Here is a 21,746-nt window from a genome sequence, read left to right as displayed (position 1 = left end):
TAGTGAACACAGTATTTTAGTTTGGTCCTAATTTATATAAGGAGGGGGACCATAAAGTCAGTTACAGCCAGTGCTGTAACCAATGTGCTGTCTTTGGATGCTAAAAAATAGTCAACACTCTCAGTAAAATAGTATATGATTGCCAGCTCAGTGGAGGCAGTGTGACCGGAGGCAGAAGTGCGGCAGTCGAGGTGGCCGAACAGCTAAGCTAAAAGCTAATCCCTACAAAACCATTCCATTCAGCTTCCTTTACAATGTTCACTCCCTGCAGAGCAAAATGGATCATCTGCAGCTGGAATTAACATCAAAAAACACCAAAGACATGGCTCTTCAGACAGTTTGTCTGTTAAGTCTGTTAAATGTTAATTCCTGCATGCAAGCCCCTGCTGGTCAGAGAAAAACCTACAGTGAGGCAGGTTAGAGTATAGTCTAACGGGGCTATGGAGACACGACACTGTTTTGAGTGCACTGACTATGACATGTTCGAGGGAGCTGCCTCTTACAATGATCACACCAACATAGATGAGTATGCCATGTCTGTGTCAGCCTGCATCAACAAATGCATGAATAATGTCTGCGCAATGAAGAATATCAAGCCAACCAAAAAATGCTAAAGGCATGGAACTCAGCCTTCAAGTCAGGAGACGAGGAGGCACTGAGAACAGTGAGAGCCAACTTAAACCATGCCATCAGACTAGCAAAGCGTGCTCACAGCCAAAAAATCCAGGATTATTTCCTTGATGTCACCAACACCAGGAATATGTGGCTATACAGGCTTTCACAAACTACAAGATAGCCCCGCCTGTATGTGATGATGATGCAGACTTCCTCAACAATCTCAATAACTTCTTTTGGAGGTTTGATGCACTAAACAGCATTCCTGCGGAGGAAGCTGTTCCCAAGCAGGATGACGAACCACTCTGTCTCAACACAGCTGATGTGTGTAGGTCTCTGAGAAGAGTCAATTCATGGAAAGCCCCGAGTCCTGACAGTATACCTGGACTGGTGCTCAGGAAATGTATAGATCAGCTGGCTTACATTCCAATGTACATTTTCAATACCACACGGGATCAAGCCTGATGCTTCAAGTCTGCTACCATCATCACAGTGCCAAAATAACTCAAATCACATCACTCAATGACTTCTGGCCCGTCACACTCACTCCTATTATGATGAAGTGCTTTGAAAAGCTAAGAAGGTAATGGAACATATCATCTCCAGACTCTCTCCCATGTTCAACCTCTTCCAGTTTGCCTACCGGCCAAACCACTCCACTGAGGATGCCATCTCCTCTGTTTTCCACCTCTCTTGCACACCTAGAGCAAAAGAGCACTCGTGTGGATGCTGTGCCTGGACTTCAGTTCTGCATTCAATCCTCTCATTCCACAGCATTCCGTAGAGTAATTGAAACCCCCTGTGCAACTGGCTGCTGGACTTCCTCACTGAAAGACCACAGTCAGTGCGGGTCAGTCAGAACACCTCTCGTGTTATCACCCTCAGCACAGGCTCGCTTCAGGGCTGTGTCCTGAGCCCTCTGCTGTTCACCCTGATGACACATGACTGCGCCCCCAGGGCTGCCACCAGCCACTTTGTGAAGTTTGCAGATGACACAACAGTGGTGGCCTCATCAGGAATGACAACAACCTGGCCTACAGAGAGGAGCTGGAGTAGCTGGTGGCCTGGTGCAGAGACAACAACCTGATGCTGTGACGGATACTGGAAAGCAGGACTCAAGTGCAGAGGATCAGATTTCTCAGTTTATTTGAAAAGTAACAACAAAAGAATAATCAACTCAGGAGGTCAAATAACTGGAACGAAGGAGGCTGTCTCTGCTGGAGGACACTCGACAGCTTCTAATGAAAAAACACAAAACTACATTAGGGAAAGCTCACATTCAAAAGGAAAAACAGGTGCTGGAGGAAAAACTCGACAGCTACCGAAAAAACCCAAAAACATGGTTCAGGGAAAAAACTCACAAGCCGGACTTGGAGACAGGTGCTGGAGATAACTCAACAGTCTCAGGTAAGGCAACAAAAAACTCCGCTGGAGGGAAAAAGCACTCAGGCATACAAAAGAAAAAACAAGCGCTGGAGAACAACTCGACAGACACTTAAATAACAAAAATCTCTGTAATGGGTAGAGCTCACAGGCAGGAAAACAAACTCACACAAACAACAGCGCTGCTCGAGGGCAAGACGACTGGAGAACACGAGGCAGGGACCAGGAGATCGAAACTGGGGCGAGACACGCAGCATGAGCAAGAGGATCATCTGGCACCAGAGTGTGGCAGAAGCGTGCTTAAGAAGGAGAGTCCTAATTAGCGGAGATCAGCGACAGGTGTGCCAGGTAGCTGCTCAACCACAGCGAGGATCAGCCCCGCCCCTGCCGTGCTCCAACCCTGGAAAACACACAGAAAACAGAGTTGGAGCAGATCACCAACACCACGGCCACAACAGATGCTGAATGTGGACAAAACCAAAGAGATCACTGTCGACTTCAAGAAGAACCAGCCCAGCCACACTCCACTCCTCCTCAACAAAACAGTTGTGGAGGTGATCAGCAGCACCAAGTTCGTGGGAGTGCACATCACAGGCGACCTCACCCGATCTGTGAACATCGTGTCACTGGTCAAGAGGGTGCAACAACGCCTGCACTTCCTGCTCAGGATGAGGAGAGCCCATCTGCCCCCGCCCATCCTCACTACATTCTACAGAAGCATCATAGAGAGCATCTTGACCAGCTGCGTCGCTGTGTGGTAGTGAGGCACGCGCACTACCTGCTGCGCCACCGTGCAGCCTAGTGGAGAATCATGTTGTAGATATTAAAGCATTCTCTGTAATAATCTTGGGAAAAGTAATCCTTTCTTTGCAGACTGACTGCTTTGTTATAAACAGTAATGGCTTTTTTGTATATATTACAGTGACCTCTGAGTGCAGTTTTCCTCGATCTTCTTTCATTAGCTGAACAGATTCTCTTAATCTCATGAACACTGCTATTGTTGAACCATCGGGAGATTCTGTTGGTCTGTCTCTTTTTAACCCTTAATGGAGCAACGGTATTTTAAAGTAGATAACAAGGTATAGTAGAAATTTTCAATAATGTCACTCAAATTCTCGTAATATTCCAGAACTTTGCTTCAGTCCATTTCAATTCAACTCAATTTTATTTATATTTCGCCAAATCACAACAGAAGTTGTGTCAGGATGCTTTCCATATACAGCTGGTACAGACCATAATCTTTATCTACAGAGACCCAGCAATTCCCTCATGACCCTTTGCCTCTTGATGCCCAAAGTGCCCTTCTTTTTTCTTTTTCTTTTTTTTTGTAAGTGTGTGTGTGAAAGTCCGTCTGTGTGGCCCAAAATAATAATAATTAAAACAAAATAGTAATAATTTAGATCTACTTTGGTTGGTCACTCTGCTGTCGCTGCCCTGACATGTCCAGACATACCCTGCAGCTAATCGCTAAACTGCTGGAGAAGAAGACCCGAAGGAGTGAACAACTGGTCCGTTGTTTTGCAGCGGTATTCATTTGTGCACGGTGTATTCTTGCAAGATGACTGACGAAGTGAAGTGAGCAATGAGCATCCTCTGTGTCGTCTAACTCTGCACATACACCTCTCATAAGTTATAGCTGCTAGTTAACCACACACAGCGTGTGTCAGGCTTTTTTGTTTATTTGTTTCTGTATGTTTCTCTTGTCATGGGCAAAGTGCATTAGAGAGATATCATGTGTTATTTTATTGTCAAGCTGTTTTTTCCTATGTTTGTAGAGGCAATGAGGCATAGACTATGTTATTTTACTGAAACTATGCAATATGCATATTCACATAATTTTGGACTATTACAGTATAAATACAACAATAATAGAAGATAGTTAAACTGAATAAAAGCACAAAAATATTTAAATACATGATTTCTATATCATTTAATTATTTTTTACTTAATTAATTTAGCACTAGGAATAATAAAGGGCAGATTATGAATGGATTAAATTTGTGGCTGTACAGTACAATTTTTGCAAAGGTATGAAATGTCATAGCAGCATCAGCCTCCTCACCAACCCCCTCAACAGAAACTGTTCAGTGTACCCCATCAGGTAAAACAGAGACTAATTTTGCTTTGCACTGGCCTCTAACAAATATATGAGGTGTGGACAATGATATGATATGTTGTGATTCCATGTTACATTCTTGTATATTCTTGAATATGGGTTGCTACCATTCAACCGGTTATACTGCAAGATATGTTTCTGTGTGGTGTTTCAAATTCGTGCTCCATGTGCCCCCTTTAAACTTTGAGCAGCTGCCCCTCCAAATGTCTCTGCACGGCCCTGTGGCCTTTCTTATCTGTGCATTCATATTTTTGAATGGCATACCAGCAGCTTGATGCAGATTGGCACCAAGCAGCCTGCAACCAGTGATGTTTGGATGTATACCATGAGACTTAAAACAGTCAGTAAGGGCTGGAGACAGGGACTGGAGCTGAGGAGACAGAAATGAAGACACAGGAGAAACAAGATTAGGCATGGGGAAGCACGAAATGGGCAAAGGTTTAGCTCATAGCCAGGAGCGGCCTATCATTCCCCCCCCCCCTCACACCTCACCACTGTCCACAACGTCCTCCATAGTCCCCCTCTGCCAAGCTTTCTCTCTCTAACCCTGAACCTCCCCTGGTGATCCCTCCGTTGGACTCAACTCCCAAATCCCCTACCATCCCCCACAGCACCCCCTCCACGAGCACAATCCCCTGCCTGACTGCAGGCCAGGGAAGTAGACACCTGGAGATGCTGCACTTGGGTGAGGCCGCTGGCCCTGATGGCATTAGTAACAGAGTCCTGAGGACTTGTGCCAGCCAGCTGTCCCTGGGACACCTCTTCAACCTGAGCTTGCAGAGAGTCCCAGGGCCTCATGTACAAAACTTGCATGGATTTCCTACTGAGACATGGCATACGCTCAAATCCAAAAAATGTAAAAATAATCAAAAATATCCAGATGTATGAATCAGTGCGCACGCATGAATCCAAGCACATTTCCTTTGTACATCCCAATCAATGTGGAATTGAGCACACATGTTGGAGTACCCGACCCCTCCCTGTCCATGCCCCTATTTAAATACGCAAATCATATTTAAATGAGCCCTGCACCTGGGAATCCCTTCACTGCGTGATCAGAAAATCAAAAAAGAATGAGCAAGACGGGAAAGAAAAAGAATTTCACCAAAAGCGAATTGGAGGCGCTACTCGCTGATGTGGAGGTGCGCAAAAATGTGCTCTTTGGCACGCTGTCCTCTGGCACAAGTAATGAACACAAGAGGAGTGAGTGGGAGAGTGTGTGTGAGGCTGTCAATGCTGTGGGGTCAGAGAAGCGCACACAAGCAGAGCTGAAAAAGAAGTGGTCCGACATCAAGGTGGATGTGAAGCGGAGGATGGCTGCCCACTGCCAAAGTGTGGCCAAAACAGGCGGGGGGACAGGAGAAAAGGGGCCCACCCCAGCGCATGCTTTTATATTCACTCATGTTATGTAGACATGTGTGTGTGTTAATTGTTCATCAGTGTTAATATTCATGTGTCTCTGATGTGCACATCCCAGCATCACCTCTAATAATGCTGGGATGATGCTACAGCTGTAGTAACGTGCGTACGCCAGCCATGAAGTTGGCGTGAGGCACCGCACATTTCCGCAGTCATTTCACTCTTGATACATCTGAACTTTGCCGTGAAAAAGAGCGTACGCCGCGTTTTTGTGCATACGCACCCTTTGTACGTGAGGCCCCAGGTGTTTTGGAAGACGTCCTGTGTGGTTCCTGTTCCAAAGAAGTCTCCATCTGTCCTTAACAACTACCAACCTGTTGCCCTCACATCACCCATGATGAATGTGCTGGAGAGGCTGGTCCTGGTCCGCCTCCAACTGCAAGTGAAATCATCACTAGACCTTCCACAGTGGACGACACCATCATTCACCTGCTGCAACGTGTTCATTCCCACCTGGATTGTAGCAGCAGCACTTTGAGGATCACAGTACATTTAAGACCATCCAGCCAGGTAGGTGAGAAGCTGCGAGTGATGGAAGTCGATGTGCCCACAATCTCCTGGACTACTATTCAATTCAATTCAATTCAATTTTATTTGTATAGCGCCAAATCACAACAGAAGTTGTCTCAGGACACTTTCCATATAGAGCTGGTACAGACCAAGCTCTTTTATCTACAAAGAAACCAACAATTCTACCTGACAAATAGACCACAGTTTGTCTGACTGGGCAATGTTCTGTCTGAGACTGTGAAAAGCAGTAGAGGGGCACCACAGGGGAGACTTTTTTTGTCTCCTTTTCTCTTCACCTTGTACACCTCTTCCAACACAACTCCTTATTGTGCCACCTACAGAAGTTTTTGGACGACTCAGTGGTGGTGGGGTGTATAAAGGATGGACAAGAGTACAAATGCAGAGCAGTGGTGTGTTAGAACGCACCTGGAGGACTACAGATACCTCGGAGTGCACCTCGATAACAGACTGAACTGTCTGAACTAATGTCAACACTGTCTACAAGAAGGGGATGAGCAGACTCTATTTCCTGAGGAGGCTCAGATCATTTAACATGTGCAGCAAGATGATGGAGGTCTTCTACCAGTCTGTTGTTGCCAGCACACTCTTCTGCACTGCAGTGTGTTAGGGGAGCAGCATCGGAGCCGGTGACACCAACAGACTGAACAAACTGATCAGGAAGGCCATCTCCATTATTGACTGCAAATTAGACACTTTTGAGGAGGTAGTGGAGAGAAGGACACTGGACAGACTGTTATGCATCATAGATAACCCCAAACATCCTCTTCACCACCTCGTGGACAGACAGCGGACCTTCTTCTCCAATAGACTGTTTCAGCTCCACTGTCACAAGGAACGCTTCAGGAAATCATTCCTGCCATGAGCCATCACACTATACAAAAGTAATTTAAACAGTTAATCTCTCCCAACCTCACAAACCCCAATATTTACATATTTACATATTTGCACTACTGCAATATTGCACAATACTGTTTATTGTTTACATTTATTTATCACCTCCAACTTGCACATATTTTTTCTGTAACAGTTTATAGCGCGCTCTCTCTCTCGAAGAACTGCTGTTAATATTTGTTTATATACTTAGTTACATTTTTTAAGAACACTCTTTTCTCTTAGTTTTATCCTACTGCAACAAAACAATTTCCCAAATTGGGATCAATAAAGTCAAGTCTAAGTCCAAATCTGAAGTTAAGTCTCCAGCCAGGCAAGCACATAACACACAGACTTAGTCTAGAGAGGCCTTGTCTACACATAGATGCTAGTTTTTGGATTGTTCAAGATGGCACCGGCTGAGTTCAGCTTGTTACTGTTACAGCTTGCAACTATGTACATTTCTTTGTATTACAGTGTTCTGTCTTTGTCGTGTTTTTTAGACTTTAGACAAATTTCCTTGTCATTCAGTAAAAAGCAAGTCTACACAGAAGAAAATTTCGTTGAAACAGGCTCAGCACAGGATTAAAAATATTTTTGTAATATATATATATATATATATATATATATATATGTTGTGATATATACAAGTATATTGAAATAAACACAAGTATGTTAAAATACATACAGCAGAAATATACATTCAGGTTATTAGAAAGTGCAAGAGTGAAGAATGACCTACCTGATATGCTGGTCAAAATGGTGGTGCAAAAATGCTCATTTAGAGTTCAGCAATCTGATGACCAGAGGATAAAAGCTGCAGAACCTCTTTCCTGAGGCCAGAGGCCAGCAGGGAGAACAGACCAAGGTGGGGATGTGAGGAGTCCCTGATGATGTTTCTTGCACAGGACATGCAGCGTTTAGGTGCGATGTCCTGAATGGAGGGGAGAGAAGTCCCAATGATTTTCTCCGCTGTCCTCACCACTCTCCTCACTTTCTTCCAGTCAGCAGCACTGTAGCCTCCACACCACACAGCGACGCAGCTGGTCAAGATGCTCTCTATGGTGCTTCTGTAGAATGTAGTGAGGATGGGTGGGGGCAGATGGGCTCTCCTCATCCTGAGCAGGAAGTGCAGGCGTTGCTGTGACCTCTTGACCAGTGATGCGGTTTTCACAGACCAGGGGCCTCATGTACAAAGACTTGCGTGGATTTCCTACTGAGACATGGCGTACGCTCAAATCCAGAAAACGTTGTACGCACAAAAAATTATCCAGATGTATGAATCTGTGCGCACGCACGAATCCATGCACATTTCCTTTGTACCTCCCAATCAACGTGGAATTGAGCACACATGTTGGAGTACCCAACCCCTCCCTGTCCATGCCCCTATTTAAATATGCAAATCATATTTAAATGAGCCCTGCACCTGGGATTCCCCTCACTGCATGATCAGAAAATCAAAAGGAGAAGAGGGGCCCACCCCATTTGAACAGAGAGTCGCCGCAATTGTGGGTGACACTGCCCTCTCAGGGGTGGTGGGAGTACATGTGGGTGACTCTGATTACCCCCAAGGTTAATACCTATGTATTTGTGTAACTTACAACAAATGTGTTCAGACAGTAGTCTGCTCACAGCCCTGAAAGATAGAGGTTCATGCGTAAATGCTGTATGTATGGTATTATTTGGTTTGAAAACTTTTGAATTTAAATTTAAACATGGCAGCATATCAAAGACGATACCAAAGACTTTGACTCATGTTTGATTACTCAATTTATTATTTTAAAACACAGAAGAGGACACGCAGTCGCAGCCACGTGCCACGTGCCACAGACTCGGGGGATTCCTCCACCATCCCAGGTGTCTCCACCGTCTCCACCGTCCCCGGCGTCTCCAGCGTCACAGACTTGCTGGATTCCTCCATGGTCCCCGGCCTTTGTACATGAGGCCCCTGGTGAGGCCGCCTGTGATGTGCACTCCCAGGAACTTGGTGCTGCTGCCCACCTCCACAACTGTGTTATGGAGGAGAAGTGAAGCGTGGCTGGGCTGGTTCTTCTCGACAATGATTTGGTTTTGTCCACATTCAGCATCAGGCTGTTGTTGTGTCCACACCAGGCCACGAGCTGCTCCACCTCCTTTCTGTAGGCCAGGTTGTTGGCTTCCCTGATGAGGCCAACCACTGTTGTGTCGTCTGCAAACTTCACAAGTGGTTGGTGGCAGCCCTGGGGGGACATAGCCCTGAGGGGAGACTGTGCTGAGGGTGATGACACAGGAGTTGTTCCATCTGGTCCGCACTGACTAAACCCATCACTAGTGTTGGTTGATCGTGCGTGCTTATGAATGTACAACTGGTGAGACTAGGGATTTGTTTTTTTCTACTTTGTGGATTACTTTCCTCAACTTCAGGAGATCCTCTGAATTTTGGGTCCATTGTTTACACATGGGAACTGCTGATTGCACTCAGCAATATGAGCGTACTCCCAGTGGAAAGAGGAGGAAGGAGAAGGAGAAGGGGATGCAGAGCTGGGGCGAAGTGCTGGGCCAAGAAAGGGTGGTACAAACCATCCATACTGTGTGTTATTATGGGAAAAGTGAGATCACTCCCAATTTAGATGGAAGAGCTAACAGCGCTAACCAGACTGCAGAGGGAGTACTGGGAATGTTGTCTCATATGTTTGACTGAAAGTTGGTTAACAGAGATCACGCCAGGCTCTCATGTTATGCTGGACAATTTCCAACTGCTGAGAGCGGACAGGAGAGCAGCAAGAGGAAAGGTGAGAGCATAGTGATGTATGTAAACAACAGATGGTGAAACCCAGGGCACATCAGGGTAAAAGAGCAGTGTTGTACCAGAGACATTGAGCTGTTAGCATTCGGCCATATTACCTACTGAGGGAGGAAGGGAGCAAGCTTCTGCGCACAGTAGTATCACAGATCCAGACATGACACCACCAGGCCCTCCTCCTCATCATCTCTGGAGACTTCAATCACGCTTCCCTGTCCTCCGCTCTCCCCACTTTCACACAGTGGGCTCTATTCTCATCCCCGCGCAGGCAGGTGCACAGTGCACTTGGTATTTTGGTAAACTAGGGCGCACAGAGGTACACCAGGATGGGCGTTGCAGCGCAGTAGGGGGAGGTGTTGGCATAATCAGCTGGTGGATTTGGATTTTCAGTCTATTTTGGTCCACGCCGGCAGCGCTGAAAGTGCTGACATGCTGAAAGCTCGCCACCCCAGACCTGGTCAACTCTGTGTGCCAGTGGCGCACCGCTGGGCAAGTGGATTTTCATGAACTGGAGTTGTGCGCCCAGGTCACCAATACCTCACAGGCAGGTTTCCACAGCATTTCACTGTGATCAATAATTAGCAACAGCCACGATTCAATGCAACTATCCGAGTCAGCACATACAGTCAGACCTATATTTTAATCAGTATCTTATCTGACCACATCACAAGCGCGTTCAGCACATGTAATGGTCACTCAACCTGACTGAATGTACACAGGTGAAACAGGGATGCAAAATAATCCATTAATGTTGCTGTGCCAACCAGAAACAGCTGTGGCATCCTACAGAGCATATATACTGCATCTATCTCAGAGCACTCGAGAGACAGAGAGAGACAGACACACGGAAAAAATGTAAGTGACGATCGTTGTCCGCTATTACCCATGTCATTTCATTCCAAATACAAATGTAATCATAGTAATGCTGAACGTTATCTACAAAGATGGAGTACATCATTGCTTTGAGGAGGAGGAGGCCGAGGATTTACCATCTAAGGACCTCAAATTTAGACATGAGTGACGTCAGTCTCCTCCTGGGAGAAGTTTGGGCGTCAGACACTTTCCTGCATGGGCTCAGTCATCCTCGAAACTTGCCATGCACCTTGCCAGCGACGTTTTTAAAGGTGAGACGAGGAGCTGGTGTGATTGGTGAAGATTGGACTGGAATCGAAAATAGAGCCCAGTATGTTAAGTGTCCCACCAGAGACAATAGAACACTACTGTATGCAAACACTAGGGATGCTTACAGCTCATGACCTCACCCCTCGCTGGGCCGTTCCGATCACAATCTGGTTTATCTGCTCCCTGCATACATACCTTTGGTGAACAAACAACTAGGCGTTCACCTCAACAACATACTGGACTGGACAAATAACACAGATGCCCTGTACAGGAGGGGCCAAAGTTGTCTGCACCTGCTAAGAAAACTGAGGTCCTTTGGAGTATGTAGAACAGTGTTAAAAACCTTTTATGACTCTGTGGTGGTCTGCTGCGGCTGTGGAAGCTCTAAGAGGGACAGGAGAAGACTAAACAAACTGGTCAGGAGAGCTGGCTCTGTCCTGGACTGCCCCCTGGACACCATTGAGGATTTGGGTGAGAGGATGATGTTAGCCAAGCTGACAACAATCATGGACAACCCATCCCACCCCCTGCATGAGACCATAGGCGGCTTAAGCAGCTCCTTCAGTAACAGACTGCTGCATCCAGTCTGTAAGAAAGAACACAACCCCAGGTCTTTCATCCCAACAGCTGTCAGACTGTTTAACTGCAGTATCTTGTAATGTTGCACTGTGTTGATGCTGTCTTTCTCAATTCTACATCATAAACCCACTTTTGTCTTGCCTAAATGTTATCAATGCTAGTATATTCTCACATTTAACCATTTCACCTGATGCACTTTTCAAGTTGCATATTTCTCTCAACTGTGCAACACTATTTATTATCCATATTGGCAACTGTATTTTTATAAACAGTATATAATGTGCATATGCATAGACCTATTATTTCGTGTGTGTGTATCTAATGCAACTGACCTCACTGACAGAAAAGAGAGAAAAGTGGCATCTGCCTCCTGTTATCAATACTGGTTTTCACCAGTCATGTTATCCTACAACTCTGAACGGTACAAGGACATTCATTAGGTTACATAAGTGCAGTAAGAAAGTACAGAATAAGAACACATTAAATCTCTAGACAGAGCCAAATTGTTACAGTCCAATCTTACTTTTTTTTTTTTTTTAATAAAACAAAGATATTTTTATGTATTTTGGCCTTGTTTCCACACACAAAAGCAGTTCAGTCAGGACCACTTTGGTCAAAGTATATTCATTAACACAGCATACTTTACATTTGGCAGTGTGGTTCTGTTCTGGGATCTCCCTACCATTTCACGCACTTGTGTGAAAAGCCTGAAGCAAAGAGGGCACCTCTCTCCTTCATGGAACAGCTATAAGCAGAGAGAGCAGAAGCAAAGACCTCCAAGGGAACAGAACAGAGTGAGCATCAATAACAAAAATTGCTTTGATAAACTCAGACATTGCATAAAGGTTGAGCTGGAGTGGAGGTGGGTTTTAAACAGCTTGCAGAGGAAGAAGCAAAGGGTGAGCAGAGTATGACAGCTTGAATAGCACTGAGGAGCAATGCAGAGGATCATTTGAGCTGTCAGCTGAGGCGGGTCTGAGAGCAGCTGAACCATCAGCCAATGAGCTTGACCTCTGTGGCCTGTCTGAACTTGCACTTTGCTTCATTTGTACGTCAGTGAAAATGGACCTTTTGGAAACTCCAGGGTGAACACATTAAGTGACTTATGGTGAGATTGTCCAGTGTTTATGTGTGGACAGGGAAAACAGACTTTTTTTTTTTTTGGCTTTTGACAACGGTGTGCGCCATTTTCCCTTTATGGAGAGAAGATTTTGTGCAATGGCTAACATGGCCAAAATAGTGCTGGTGCTAACTTTGCCTACGGGACTTCTTCCATGTTTACACATAAATATACTGATATAGTAGTCCACCGCCAAAGTTGCCAGTTTTGAAAAACTCAGGGAGACCCCGTGTTACAGGTAGCCTACTGCTAATAACTTTTTCAGGCTTCTAACTGGTCAACATGGCTTCAGGGTTATTGTTGCTGTCACTGTTGCTATCACCTTTTAGTTTGGCATTTTGATATGGAAGAAGAATTTTTTTTAAAATAGTACCTGTGTTGATGGGATTTTGTGGAAAGGAAATTTTTGGTAATCAACATACCTGTAATCAACATGTGGACTAGACAAGAGCCTGCAGACTAGGCAGAGGTGGAGGGCGTGACTTTTTTTTGTAATTTTAATATTCACTTCACGACTCCCTGGAGACTAGCATTGAAGAACCGTCTTTTATTCGAGATAATTATGGATTGAGGTAGGATGTGATGGAGCCATGCACAAAGTGCCACACTCTGGACTTAATCATTTCTAAGGGTCTTAACATTTCTAAAGTTGTTGAATAGGGATGGGAATCTTTTTGAGAACCGGCCCCCAGTAGCTCAGTTCCTTGGAAACGTTTGCCTGCCTGGTTAACGATTCTGCTTATTGATTCCGCCTGTCTTGCACATGCGTGATAACGTCATGGACAATACATTGTTTTGGTTTCAAACGTAGCCGTTATGGCATTGAGGCAGAAACGCTCCAAAGTATGGCTATTTTTCACGCGAAAAGTTTCCATTTCTTCAAAGGGGGGAAATACCTCCAACATGCTAAAACATTTGTTTATACAGCATGCAATTCATTTGCAGGAATGTCACGTGTTTGATTCGCTACTTAGCGACGCTTGTGAATCTAGCAGCAGAGCAAACACGAGGGCGCCATCTGTTATTAGTGCCGAAGGTAATGTTGAACTCTTACAAGCCATGTCTGTTGTGTTAAGGTTAGCGCCATTTCACTGTGTAAACTGCTTTGGTCATATGAATCATCGCCATGTCCTTCCATCAAATTTAGATGATGACTGCCAGAGTCAGGCTGGCTCAGAGGCTGCAGCGGGCACCGGCAGGTCTCACGCACTTCTATCCACTCCTCTCACTGAAGCAGGGAAGAGTAAAATAACCAAGACGAGGAAATGTCACAGAGCAGTCACTAGATTTGTGGTGAAAGGTTTGCACCCTTTTGCCACTGTAGATGCCCCTGAATTTCGGTAGGTTCATTTGTTGCATTTTATCTGGCATATCTGTTCAAATGAAAATCAGAAATTTGAGTTCTGTCAGAGTTGCATGTTGTTATTTTAACCAGTGTAGTTCTGCTTCATTCATTCCCTACTTTCAGAAGTAGCTCACCTTTTTAGGTTTGTTCTAAGGTTATGTCACACATCATTTGTGCATTTCTGTGCAGAGATGAAAATATAATTCACACAGGACACTGAAATATAACAAGTGAAAAAGAAACACATTGAAAACATTATAAAAGAAACATGTAAAAGGTGATTAAAAACAGCAAGAAAACAACACATAAAACCCACAAATGTAAAAACACACATATTAAAGTAAGAGTTGCAGTGCAGAGTTTCAAAGGAAAATATAAAATTTAAAAAATAAAAAAGGCTTTTAGTCAAAGGCAGCAGTGAACAGGTGAGTCTTTAACCTTGACTTAGAAGAACTCAGACTCTCAGCAGACCTGATATTTTCTGGTAGTTTGTTCCAGATATACGGAGCATAAAAACTGAATGCTGATTCTCCATGTTTACTTCTGACTTTTGGAACACAGAGCAGACCTGCACCAGACAACCTGAGTGGTCTGGATGGCTCATACTGGACTAGAAGGTCTCTGATGTATTTTGGGCCTAAACCATTCAGTGCTTTATATTCAATTCAATTCAATTCAATTTTATTTGTATAGCGCCAAATCACAACAGAAGTTGTCTCAGGACACTTTCCATATAGAGCTGGTACAGACCAAGCTCTTTTATCTACAAAGAAACCAACAATTCCCCCATGAGCAAGCACTTGGCGACAGTGGCGAGGAAAAACTTCCTTTTAACAGGCAGAAACCTCGAGCAGAACCAGACTCTGGGTGGGCGGCCATCTGCCTCGACCGGTTGGGTGAGAGAGGAAGAGCAAGAGAGGGAGAGTGAGACAGACAGACAGACAGACAGACAGACAGACAGACAGACAGACAGACAGACAGACAGACAGACAGACAGACAGACAGACAGAAAGAGCAGTCAGAGAGAGAGAGAGAGAGAGAGAGAGACAGAGACAGAGAGACAGACATGCAGTCACAGTAACAGTGACAGTGGATGTAATAATAGCAGTAGCAGTTGCAGTGGATGTCAGGCAGGGCCAAGGCAGGAGACGCAGCTGAAATCCACAATCCAGATTCAGCCACTGTCCATGGGAACCTGCAAGACGACAAAGCACAGAGACTCCGGGGAAGGAGCTAAGTTAGTAACACGCCGTGGTAGGACATGAGAGCGTGCGGATGGAGAGGGACAGAAGGACAGAGGAGCTCGGTGTATCTTTGGATGTCCCCCAACAGTCTAATCCTATAGCAGCATAACTAGGGGCTGGTCCAGGACCAGGCTGAGCCAGCCCTAACTATAAGCTTTATCAAAAAGGAAAGTTTTAAGCCTACTCTTAAATGTAGAGACAGTGTCTGCCTCCCGGACAAAGACTGGAAGATGGTTCCACAGGAGAGGAGCTTGATAGCTAAATGCTCTGACTCCTGTTCTGCTTTTTGAGACTTTAGGAACCATAAGTAGACCTGCATTCTGGGAACGCAGTGTTCGAGTAGGGCAATAAGGTACTATGAGCTCTTTAAGATAAGAAGGTGCCTGGCCACTTATGGCTTTGTAAGTAAGGAGGAGAATTTTAAACTCTATTCTAAACTTTACAGGGAGCCAGTGCAAAGTGGCGAGTATTGGAGAAATATGATCTCGCTTCCTGGTTTTTGTCAGAACATGTGCTGCAGCGTTCTGGAGCAACTGGAGAATATTCAGCAGCGAATTTGGGCAGCCTGATAGTAAAGAATTGCAATAATCCAGCCTGGAAGTTACGAATGCATGGACTAGTTTTTCTGCATCATTTTGAGACAAAATATGCCTGATTTTTGCGATATTACGTAGGTGAAAAAAGGCAGTCCTTGAAATTTGTTTTACATGGGAGTGAAAGGACATGTCTTGGTCAAAGATAACTCCCAGATTCTTTACAGTGGTGCTGGAGGCCAGCGCAATGCCATCCATAACTGCTATGTCATCAGAAAGTGACCTTCTAAGATGTTTATGCTAACAAGAGAATTTTAAAGTCTATTCTCTGAGAGACAGGGAGCCAGTTAACGCAAACAAACCCATTTGTACTCTTTTATTTCCTCACCCAATGAGAATCGATAAGAGAATCGATTAGGAATCGGATCGATAAGCAAAATCGGTAATGGAATCGGAATCGTTAAATTCTTATCAATTCCCATCCCTATTGTTGAATGATAATAGATGATGAAAGTTACAAATGCAAGTGCCCCTTATAATAATGGTACTCTCTGGAAACAAAAAGCACAATGGAGAAATGCCACATTGCAATAAATTGAGTGTTGAAAAACTGCGGAGCCTGAGTTCTTGGAGGGTGGAGAGGAGGATCTGCTGGTTCACTGTGTAGAAGGTTACTGAAAGGTCCAACAAGATGACAACGGTGGGTGAGGAAATCAAGAGTGTATGTCATCTATCTTTTTTACAAAATGGCTTAAAAAATTGACAGGTAGAATGGAGGAGGGAGGTGGGTGGGGGGGGATCAAGCATGGTAGACAACAGTTTTTTTGCTTTGAATTTTGGATTGGAAGAAAGGCTTTTTTGTGGCTGATATGAAAAGGAGAGGAGTAATTGGTGGGCAAGTAGATCCTCTGGGTACTTGTGTTTCCACCACTTCCTTTCAGCTGCCTGAAGGGTGATTCTGTTAGCAGGCACTGGGTCAGACAGCTGAAGGAATTGGACAAACCTACTGAGTGGTAAGAGGACAAAGTCCAGAGAAGACACCAAAGAAGAAGGGAGAGTGTTTGTGCCAGAGTCATGAGGCATGAGTAACAAGGAAGACGAAGGAAACAGGGAGTGAAGGTTGTGTTGAAGAAACTAACCCCTGACCTTCTACCTAAGTCACGCAATAAATTTTCTTCCTTTCTTCAGTGACGAAATTCAGAAAATAAGACAAGCTGTCAGTACATTTATATATATACATATCAATACCTTAATATTGCCAATGGAATATTGCCAGTTTCATTGGCAATATTATTTTTATACTCTATTTTATACAATACTATATTTTTATACTATATATGTACCAATGTACATATGTTGTATTTTGCTGCACGGTGGCGCAGCAGGTAGCGCGCGTCACAGCAAGAAGGTTGCCGGTTCGATCCCCGGGTCAGACGGGGCCTTTCTGTGTGAAGTTTGCATGTTCTTCCCACAGACCAAAAACATGCCCATTAGGTTAATTGGTCACTCTAAATTGTCCGTAGGTGTGAGTGCAAGTGTGAATGTTTGTTTGTCCTTGTATGTAGCCCTACAATCGGCTGGGCTCGACCGGTTCAGGGTGTACCCCGCCTCTCGCCCACTGTAGCTGGGATAGGCTCCAGTCCCCCGCAACCCCGAAAGGGATAGGCGGTATAGATAATGGATGGATGGATGTTGTATTTTTATTTTGTTTCCCCTTTTTTGTGTAATTGTTTTGTTTTCTCCTTTTTATTCTTACTATTATTGCTTGCTCTCTGTAACACCCTATTTTCTCCAGCGTGGGATCAACAAAGTCATAACTTATATTACCTCATTATAAGGTATAGGGGACTATGTTGTCCTTGTATCCACTTAAAACAATTTGACTATCATGACACAATTCAATCTTATCATCAGCATCCTATCACATACAACTCTATATAGTAGTATGTTTCATGCAGTCGTTCAGTCATTTGCGTAGCATTGTAGATAGGCTGTTCAGCTGCGACATTGGAGTGATCAGTTGATGTGCCACCTGTTTGATATCTTTTTACACTCTGACGTGAGGTTGGAGACCTGCAGGTCTGATCATAGACCTCAACCTGGTATCACGCCAAAACATGTAATACACACCGATCCACCAACAAACATGCAAGGTCCTCTTACACTTTCAAAATGAACCTTGCTTCAAAACATTTCAGGTGCAAGTCACAATTTTGTTAGGTTTAGGCACCAAAAGTACTTCATATGTTAAGAAAATGCCTAAAATGTTATTACAGACAACTAGGCTGTCCTTCTTAAATGTTTAATTAAAATGTTTCTCTCTCTCTCTTTCTCTTAGTTTGTTCCCAGTTCTCTCGAGGTGTCTACGCCATTTTTGGCTTCTATGACAAGAAGTCGGTAAACACCATCACTTCCTTCTGCGAGACACTTCATGTCTCCTTCATCACACCTTCTTTCCCAGCAGAGGGAATGAATCAGTTTGTTCTCCAGATGAGGCCGGACATCAAGGGGCCGCTGGTGTCATTAGTGGAGTACTACAAATGGGAAAAGTTTGCCTATCTATACGACAGTGACAGAGGTAATGAGAGTCTCTTCATTTATCATGTATAGCATGTCATTTTAGTAATGCTGCTGCTTGACTTCTAACACAACTCCTCAGCTCAACTCAAAAAATCCCTTAATTTTCTTATATATAACAATACCAATATACCTCTGACATATTATCGCATGTCGTCGGTTCAATTCCCGGGTCAGGCCTTTCTGTGTGAAGTTTGCATGTTCTTCCCGTGCATGCGTGGGTTCTCTCCGGGCACTCCGGCTTCCTCCCACAGACCAAAAACATGCTCATTAGGTTGATTGGTGACTCTAAATTGCCCCTAGGTGTGAGTGTGAGTGTGAATGGTGTGTGTATGTGCCCTGCTGGTGACCGGTCCAGGGTGTACCCCGCCTCCCGCCGAGATAGGCTCCGGCCTATACTGTATCTGTGTCAATTTCTATCAGTATCTCTGGATATTAGGTTATTATGGTTTTTACGGTTATATGGTTATTATACTCTGACGCTTGGAAAAGTGACACACTAGCCTGTCCTAGCTAAATTATCTAAATAGGTACAATTCCATTGTTTGCTGCTAGCATCTGCTGACATTAGCATAGCCAGTGAGCCGCCATGCCTCCACTAGACGCTGCCGACTCACCCGGGGAAGAGGAACGATTCCCTGCCTACCAACATCAGGTCTCGTCTTCCGACGTTGACCAACTGGAGACATCACGGACTGGTGAGCCCGCACCACAGAACACCAGCTCTGCACTCGGGCACACAGTTCTCTGGGAACCGTCCTCCTCCTGTCAGTTTTGTGGTGCTGGGACCAGCACCACAAAACTGAGTCTGTTTCTGCAGTCACAGACATCATGCCCCCATTGACCACAGCCTTCCTTCCACTCATGGCTAGCTGCCCTCTGACAGGGGGCCGTCCGCCTCTGCTATCCTGCTCCTCATCCCAGCGCAGGTGGCCTGGTTTCTTCCATTCTCCCATTCAGGCGAGGGATCACATGCGGGATGTGGGTGGCACGGTGGCTAAGTTGTCCCCCTGAAGATCGAGCGAACGCCCCCCCCCCACAACCCTCGTCATTGGGAACTCCATCATGAGGCATGTCCGCATGAGGGGGGCGTTCACCCTGTTTTTCCCCGGCGCCATCGTTATGAACTCCAAACTTCCTCGTCCAAACTTTTAAAGTGGGACTTCACTGACAACTTTGATATCTTTTGGGAGAGATGGCATCTTTTTGGGCCAGATGGATTTCACCTGAACAGAGCAGGTGCCTGCTTGCTGTCCGCCAACCTGGCATACAGTGTGCAGCATGCCAATCTCCCCAAACCTGCACCAGCTGCTCAGGTCCAGGTCCTTACTCCTATACATCAAGTGCTACCTCTAACCACAGTACACACAACACCGGACATGGATCTATTCATAATGACCCTTCACCCATTTACGTTCTCATTACACTACATTAACACATCAGACACCACCATGCTCACTCGGTGAACTCTAATAACCTAAGACCTCTCCCAAGACACCAACAATCCGCCTCTTCATTTAATAGGACACCTGACACCATCAACATGTCACTTTTTAATGTTGGCTCCTAACTAATCATTTGTTATCAATGACCTATTTTTTGATAATGAGATTGATTGTTTATTTTTAACTGAAATGTGGCTGGGTACAGACACGCCAGTTGTCCTCACTGAGGCCTCCCCCTGAATTTTAACTTCACATTCTGCGTGAGAAGTGGCAGTAAGGGTGGTGGTACTGCATCAATGATCGGTAATTCACTAGGACCATAAAACATCTCATTTGATCAGTACACCACCTTTGAACACCATGCATTTGTTTTTAGCAGCCCCTCCATTCTTTGCATCACAACGCCATGGAGAAATGAAGACAAAAAACTGGGTGGGTGGCAGAGAGCAGATGGAGAAAAAATAAATTAACAATTAATGACCAGATGTACTGTGAGCAACTAAAAATATATGACAAGGCTCTCAAGAAATAACTTTTAGCAGAATAATCTCAATTAATAACCCCAAAATCCTTTTTAACACAATCGACTGGTTAATTAATCCGGACTCCAGCAAGTTCCAACACACTCCAACAAACTCTCTTTGTGAGGACTTTGGGGACCACCTCAGAGGTAAAATTGATTTAATCAGATCCACAATTGTAAGAAGTCAAAATACTATTTTAATACATCTGAATGTGTGTTTTACCCTGAGGAAACATGGGACAGTTTTGTCCTGGTTGATGCTCACATGCTTGGTAGAGTAAGTTCTCAAGTTAAACCAACAACTGACCTTTTAGACCGTATCCCAACATCACTTTGTAAACATTTTATGGATTCTTTGAAGTTGAGCTTTTAAAAACTGTAAATTTTTCTATTCAGACAGGCATCTTCCCTGCAGCTTTTTAAACAGCTGTAGTGAGGCCTCTTCTGAAGAAGAACAATTTGGATCCTAGCATTCTTAATACCTACAAACCAATATCCAACTTATCATTAAGTAAAATCTCAATCTTTGAGAAGTTTCAGTCTGGTTTTAGGATGAATCACAAAAATTGTTAATGACCTCATGTGCAATTTGGAAACACACAAGCTTTCAGTCCTTGTGCTACTGGATCTAAGCACTTCTCCTGATTCAGTAGGTCACATTATTCTTTTAAGTAGACTCAGACACCTGGTTGGCCTCTTTGGCACTGTTCTTAAGTGCTTCACTTCCTATCTCACAGAGAGAAAATTCCTGGTTAGTTTGGGTACATGCTCCTCAAGAATATATGAAATAACATGTGGTGTGCCCCGAAGATCAGTCTTAGGCCCGATTCTTTGTAATTTATGTATGCTTCCACTTGGCAATGTCAGGAGACATGGCATCAATTTTCACAGCTATGCTGATGATACACAGCTGTATATTTCCATGTCTCCTGATGACACAGGGCCACTACATATGTACATATATACATATATATGTGTGTATGTATGTGTGCGTGTGTGTTTATACATACACACACACGTATATGTGTATGTATACACACACACACACACACACACACACACACACACACACACACACACACACACACACAATGGATGGGATTCTTCTTATATTCTTAAAATATAATGGGACTGCACAGATCAGCTCTGCAGGGTCCTCCTGCACATCTTCAATATGAGCCCAAAGACGGCGCATCCCAGGGAGCCCAACCACTTTAGACCAGTAGCCTTAACCTCCCACTTGATGAAGACCTTGGAGAGGATTATACTGAACCACCTCCGTCACCTTGTGAACAGTGAACTGGACCCCCTACAGTTTGCATATCATCAAGGCATCGGCGTAGAGGATGCAGTCGTCTACCTGCTCTGTCGATCTCTTTCCCACCTACTAGTAACTTACATACTGGAAGCACGGTGAGGGTCAGTGTTTTTCATCTTCTCCAGTGCTTTCAACACAATCCAACCATCACTGTTCAGAGGGAAGCTGAAAGGAGCCGGCGTAGACTGCCACCTGACTGCATGGACCATCAACTTCCTCACCAA

At 44.6% G+C, this 21,746-nt stretch overlaps 1 protein-coding gene across 4 annotated transcripts in view; it reads left to right on the top strand.

Moving 5' to 3' along the window:
* The window catches only part of LOC139347667 (glutamate receptor 2-like), a 236,651-nt gene that overhangs the window by 54,797 nt on the left and 160,108 nt on the right, over positions 1-21,746 (top strand). For all 4 annotated transcript variants that reach the window (XM_070987431.1, XM_070987415.1, XM_070987407.1 and 1 more), the window contains exon 3: positions 17,998-18,237. In XM_070987431.1, the coding sequence (XP_070843532.1) occupies positions 17,998-18,237 (240 nt within the window). The remainder of the gene's footprint in view (positions 1-17,997; positions 18,238-21,746) is intronic.

This window comes from Chaetodon trifascialis, chromosome 2 (assembly GCF_039877785.1).
Source record: "Chaetodon trifascialis isolate fChaTrf1 chromosome 2, fChaTrf1.hap1, whole genome shotgun sequence".
In the NCBI taxonomy this organism is placed as follows: Eukaryota; Metazoa; Chordata; class Actinopteri; order Chaetodontiformes; family Chaetodontidae; genus Chaetodon; species Chaetodon trifascialis.
The sequence above is the reverse complement of the archived record's forward strand: the minus strand, read 5'-3'. Positions and strand labels throughout refer to the sequence as shown.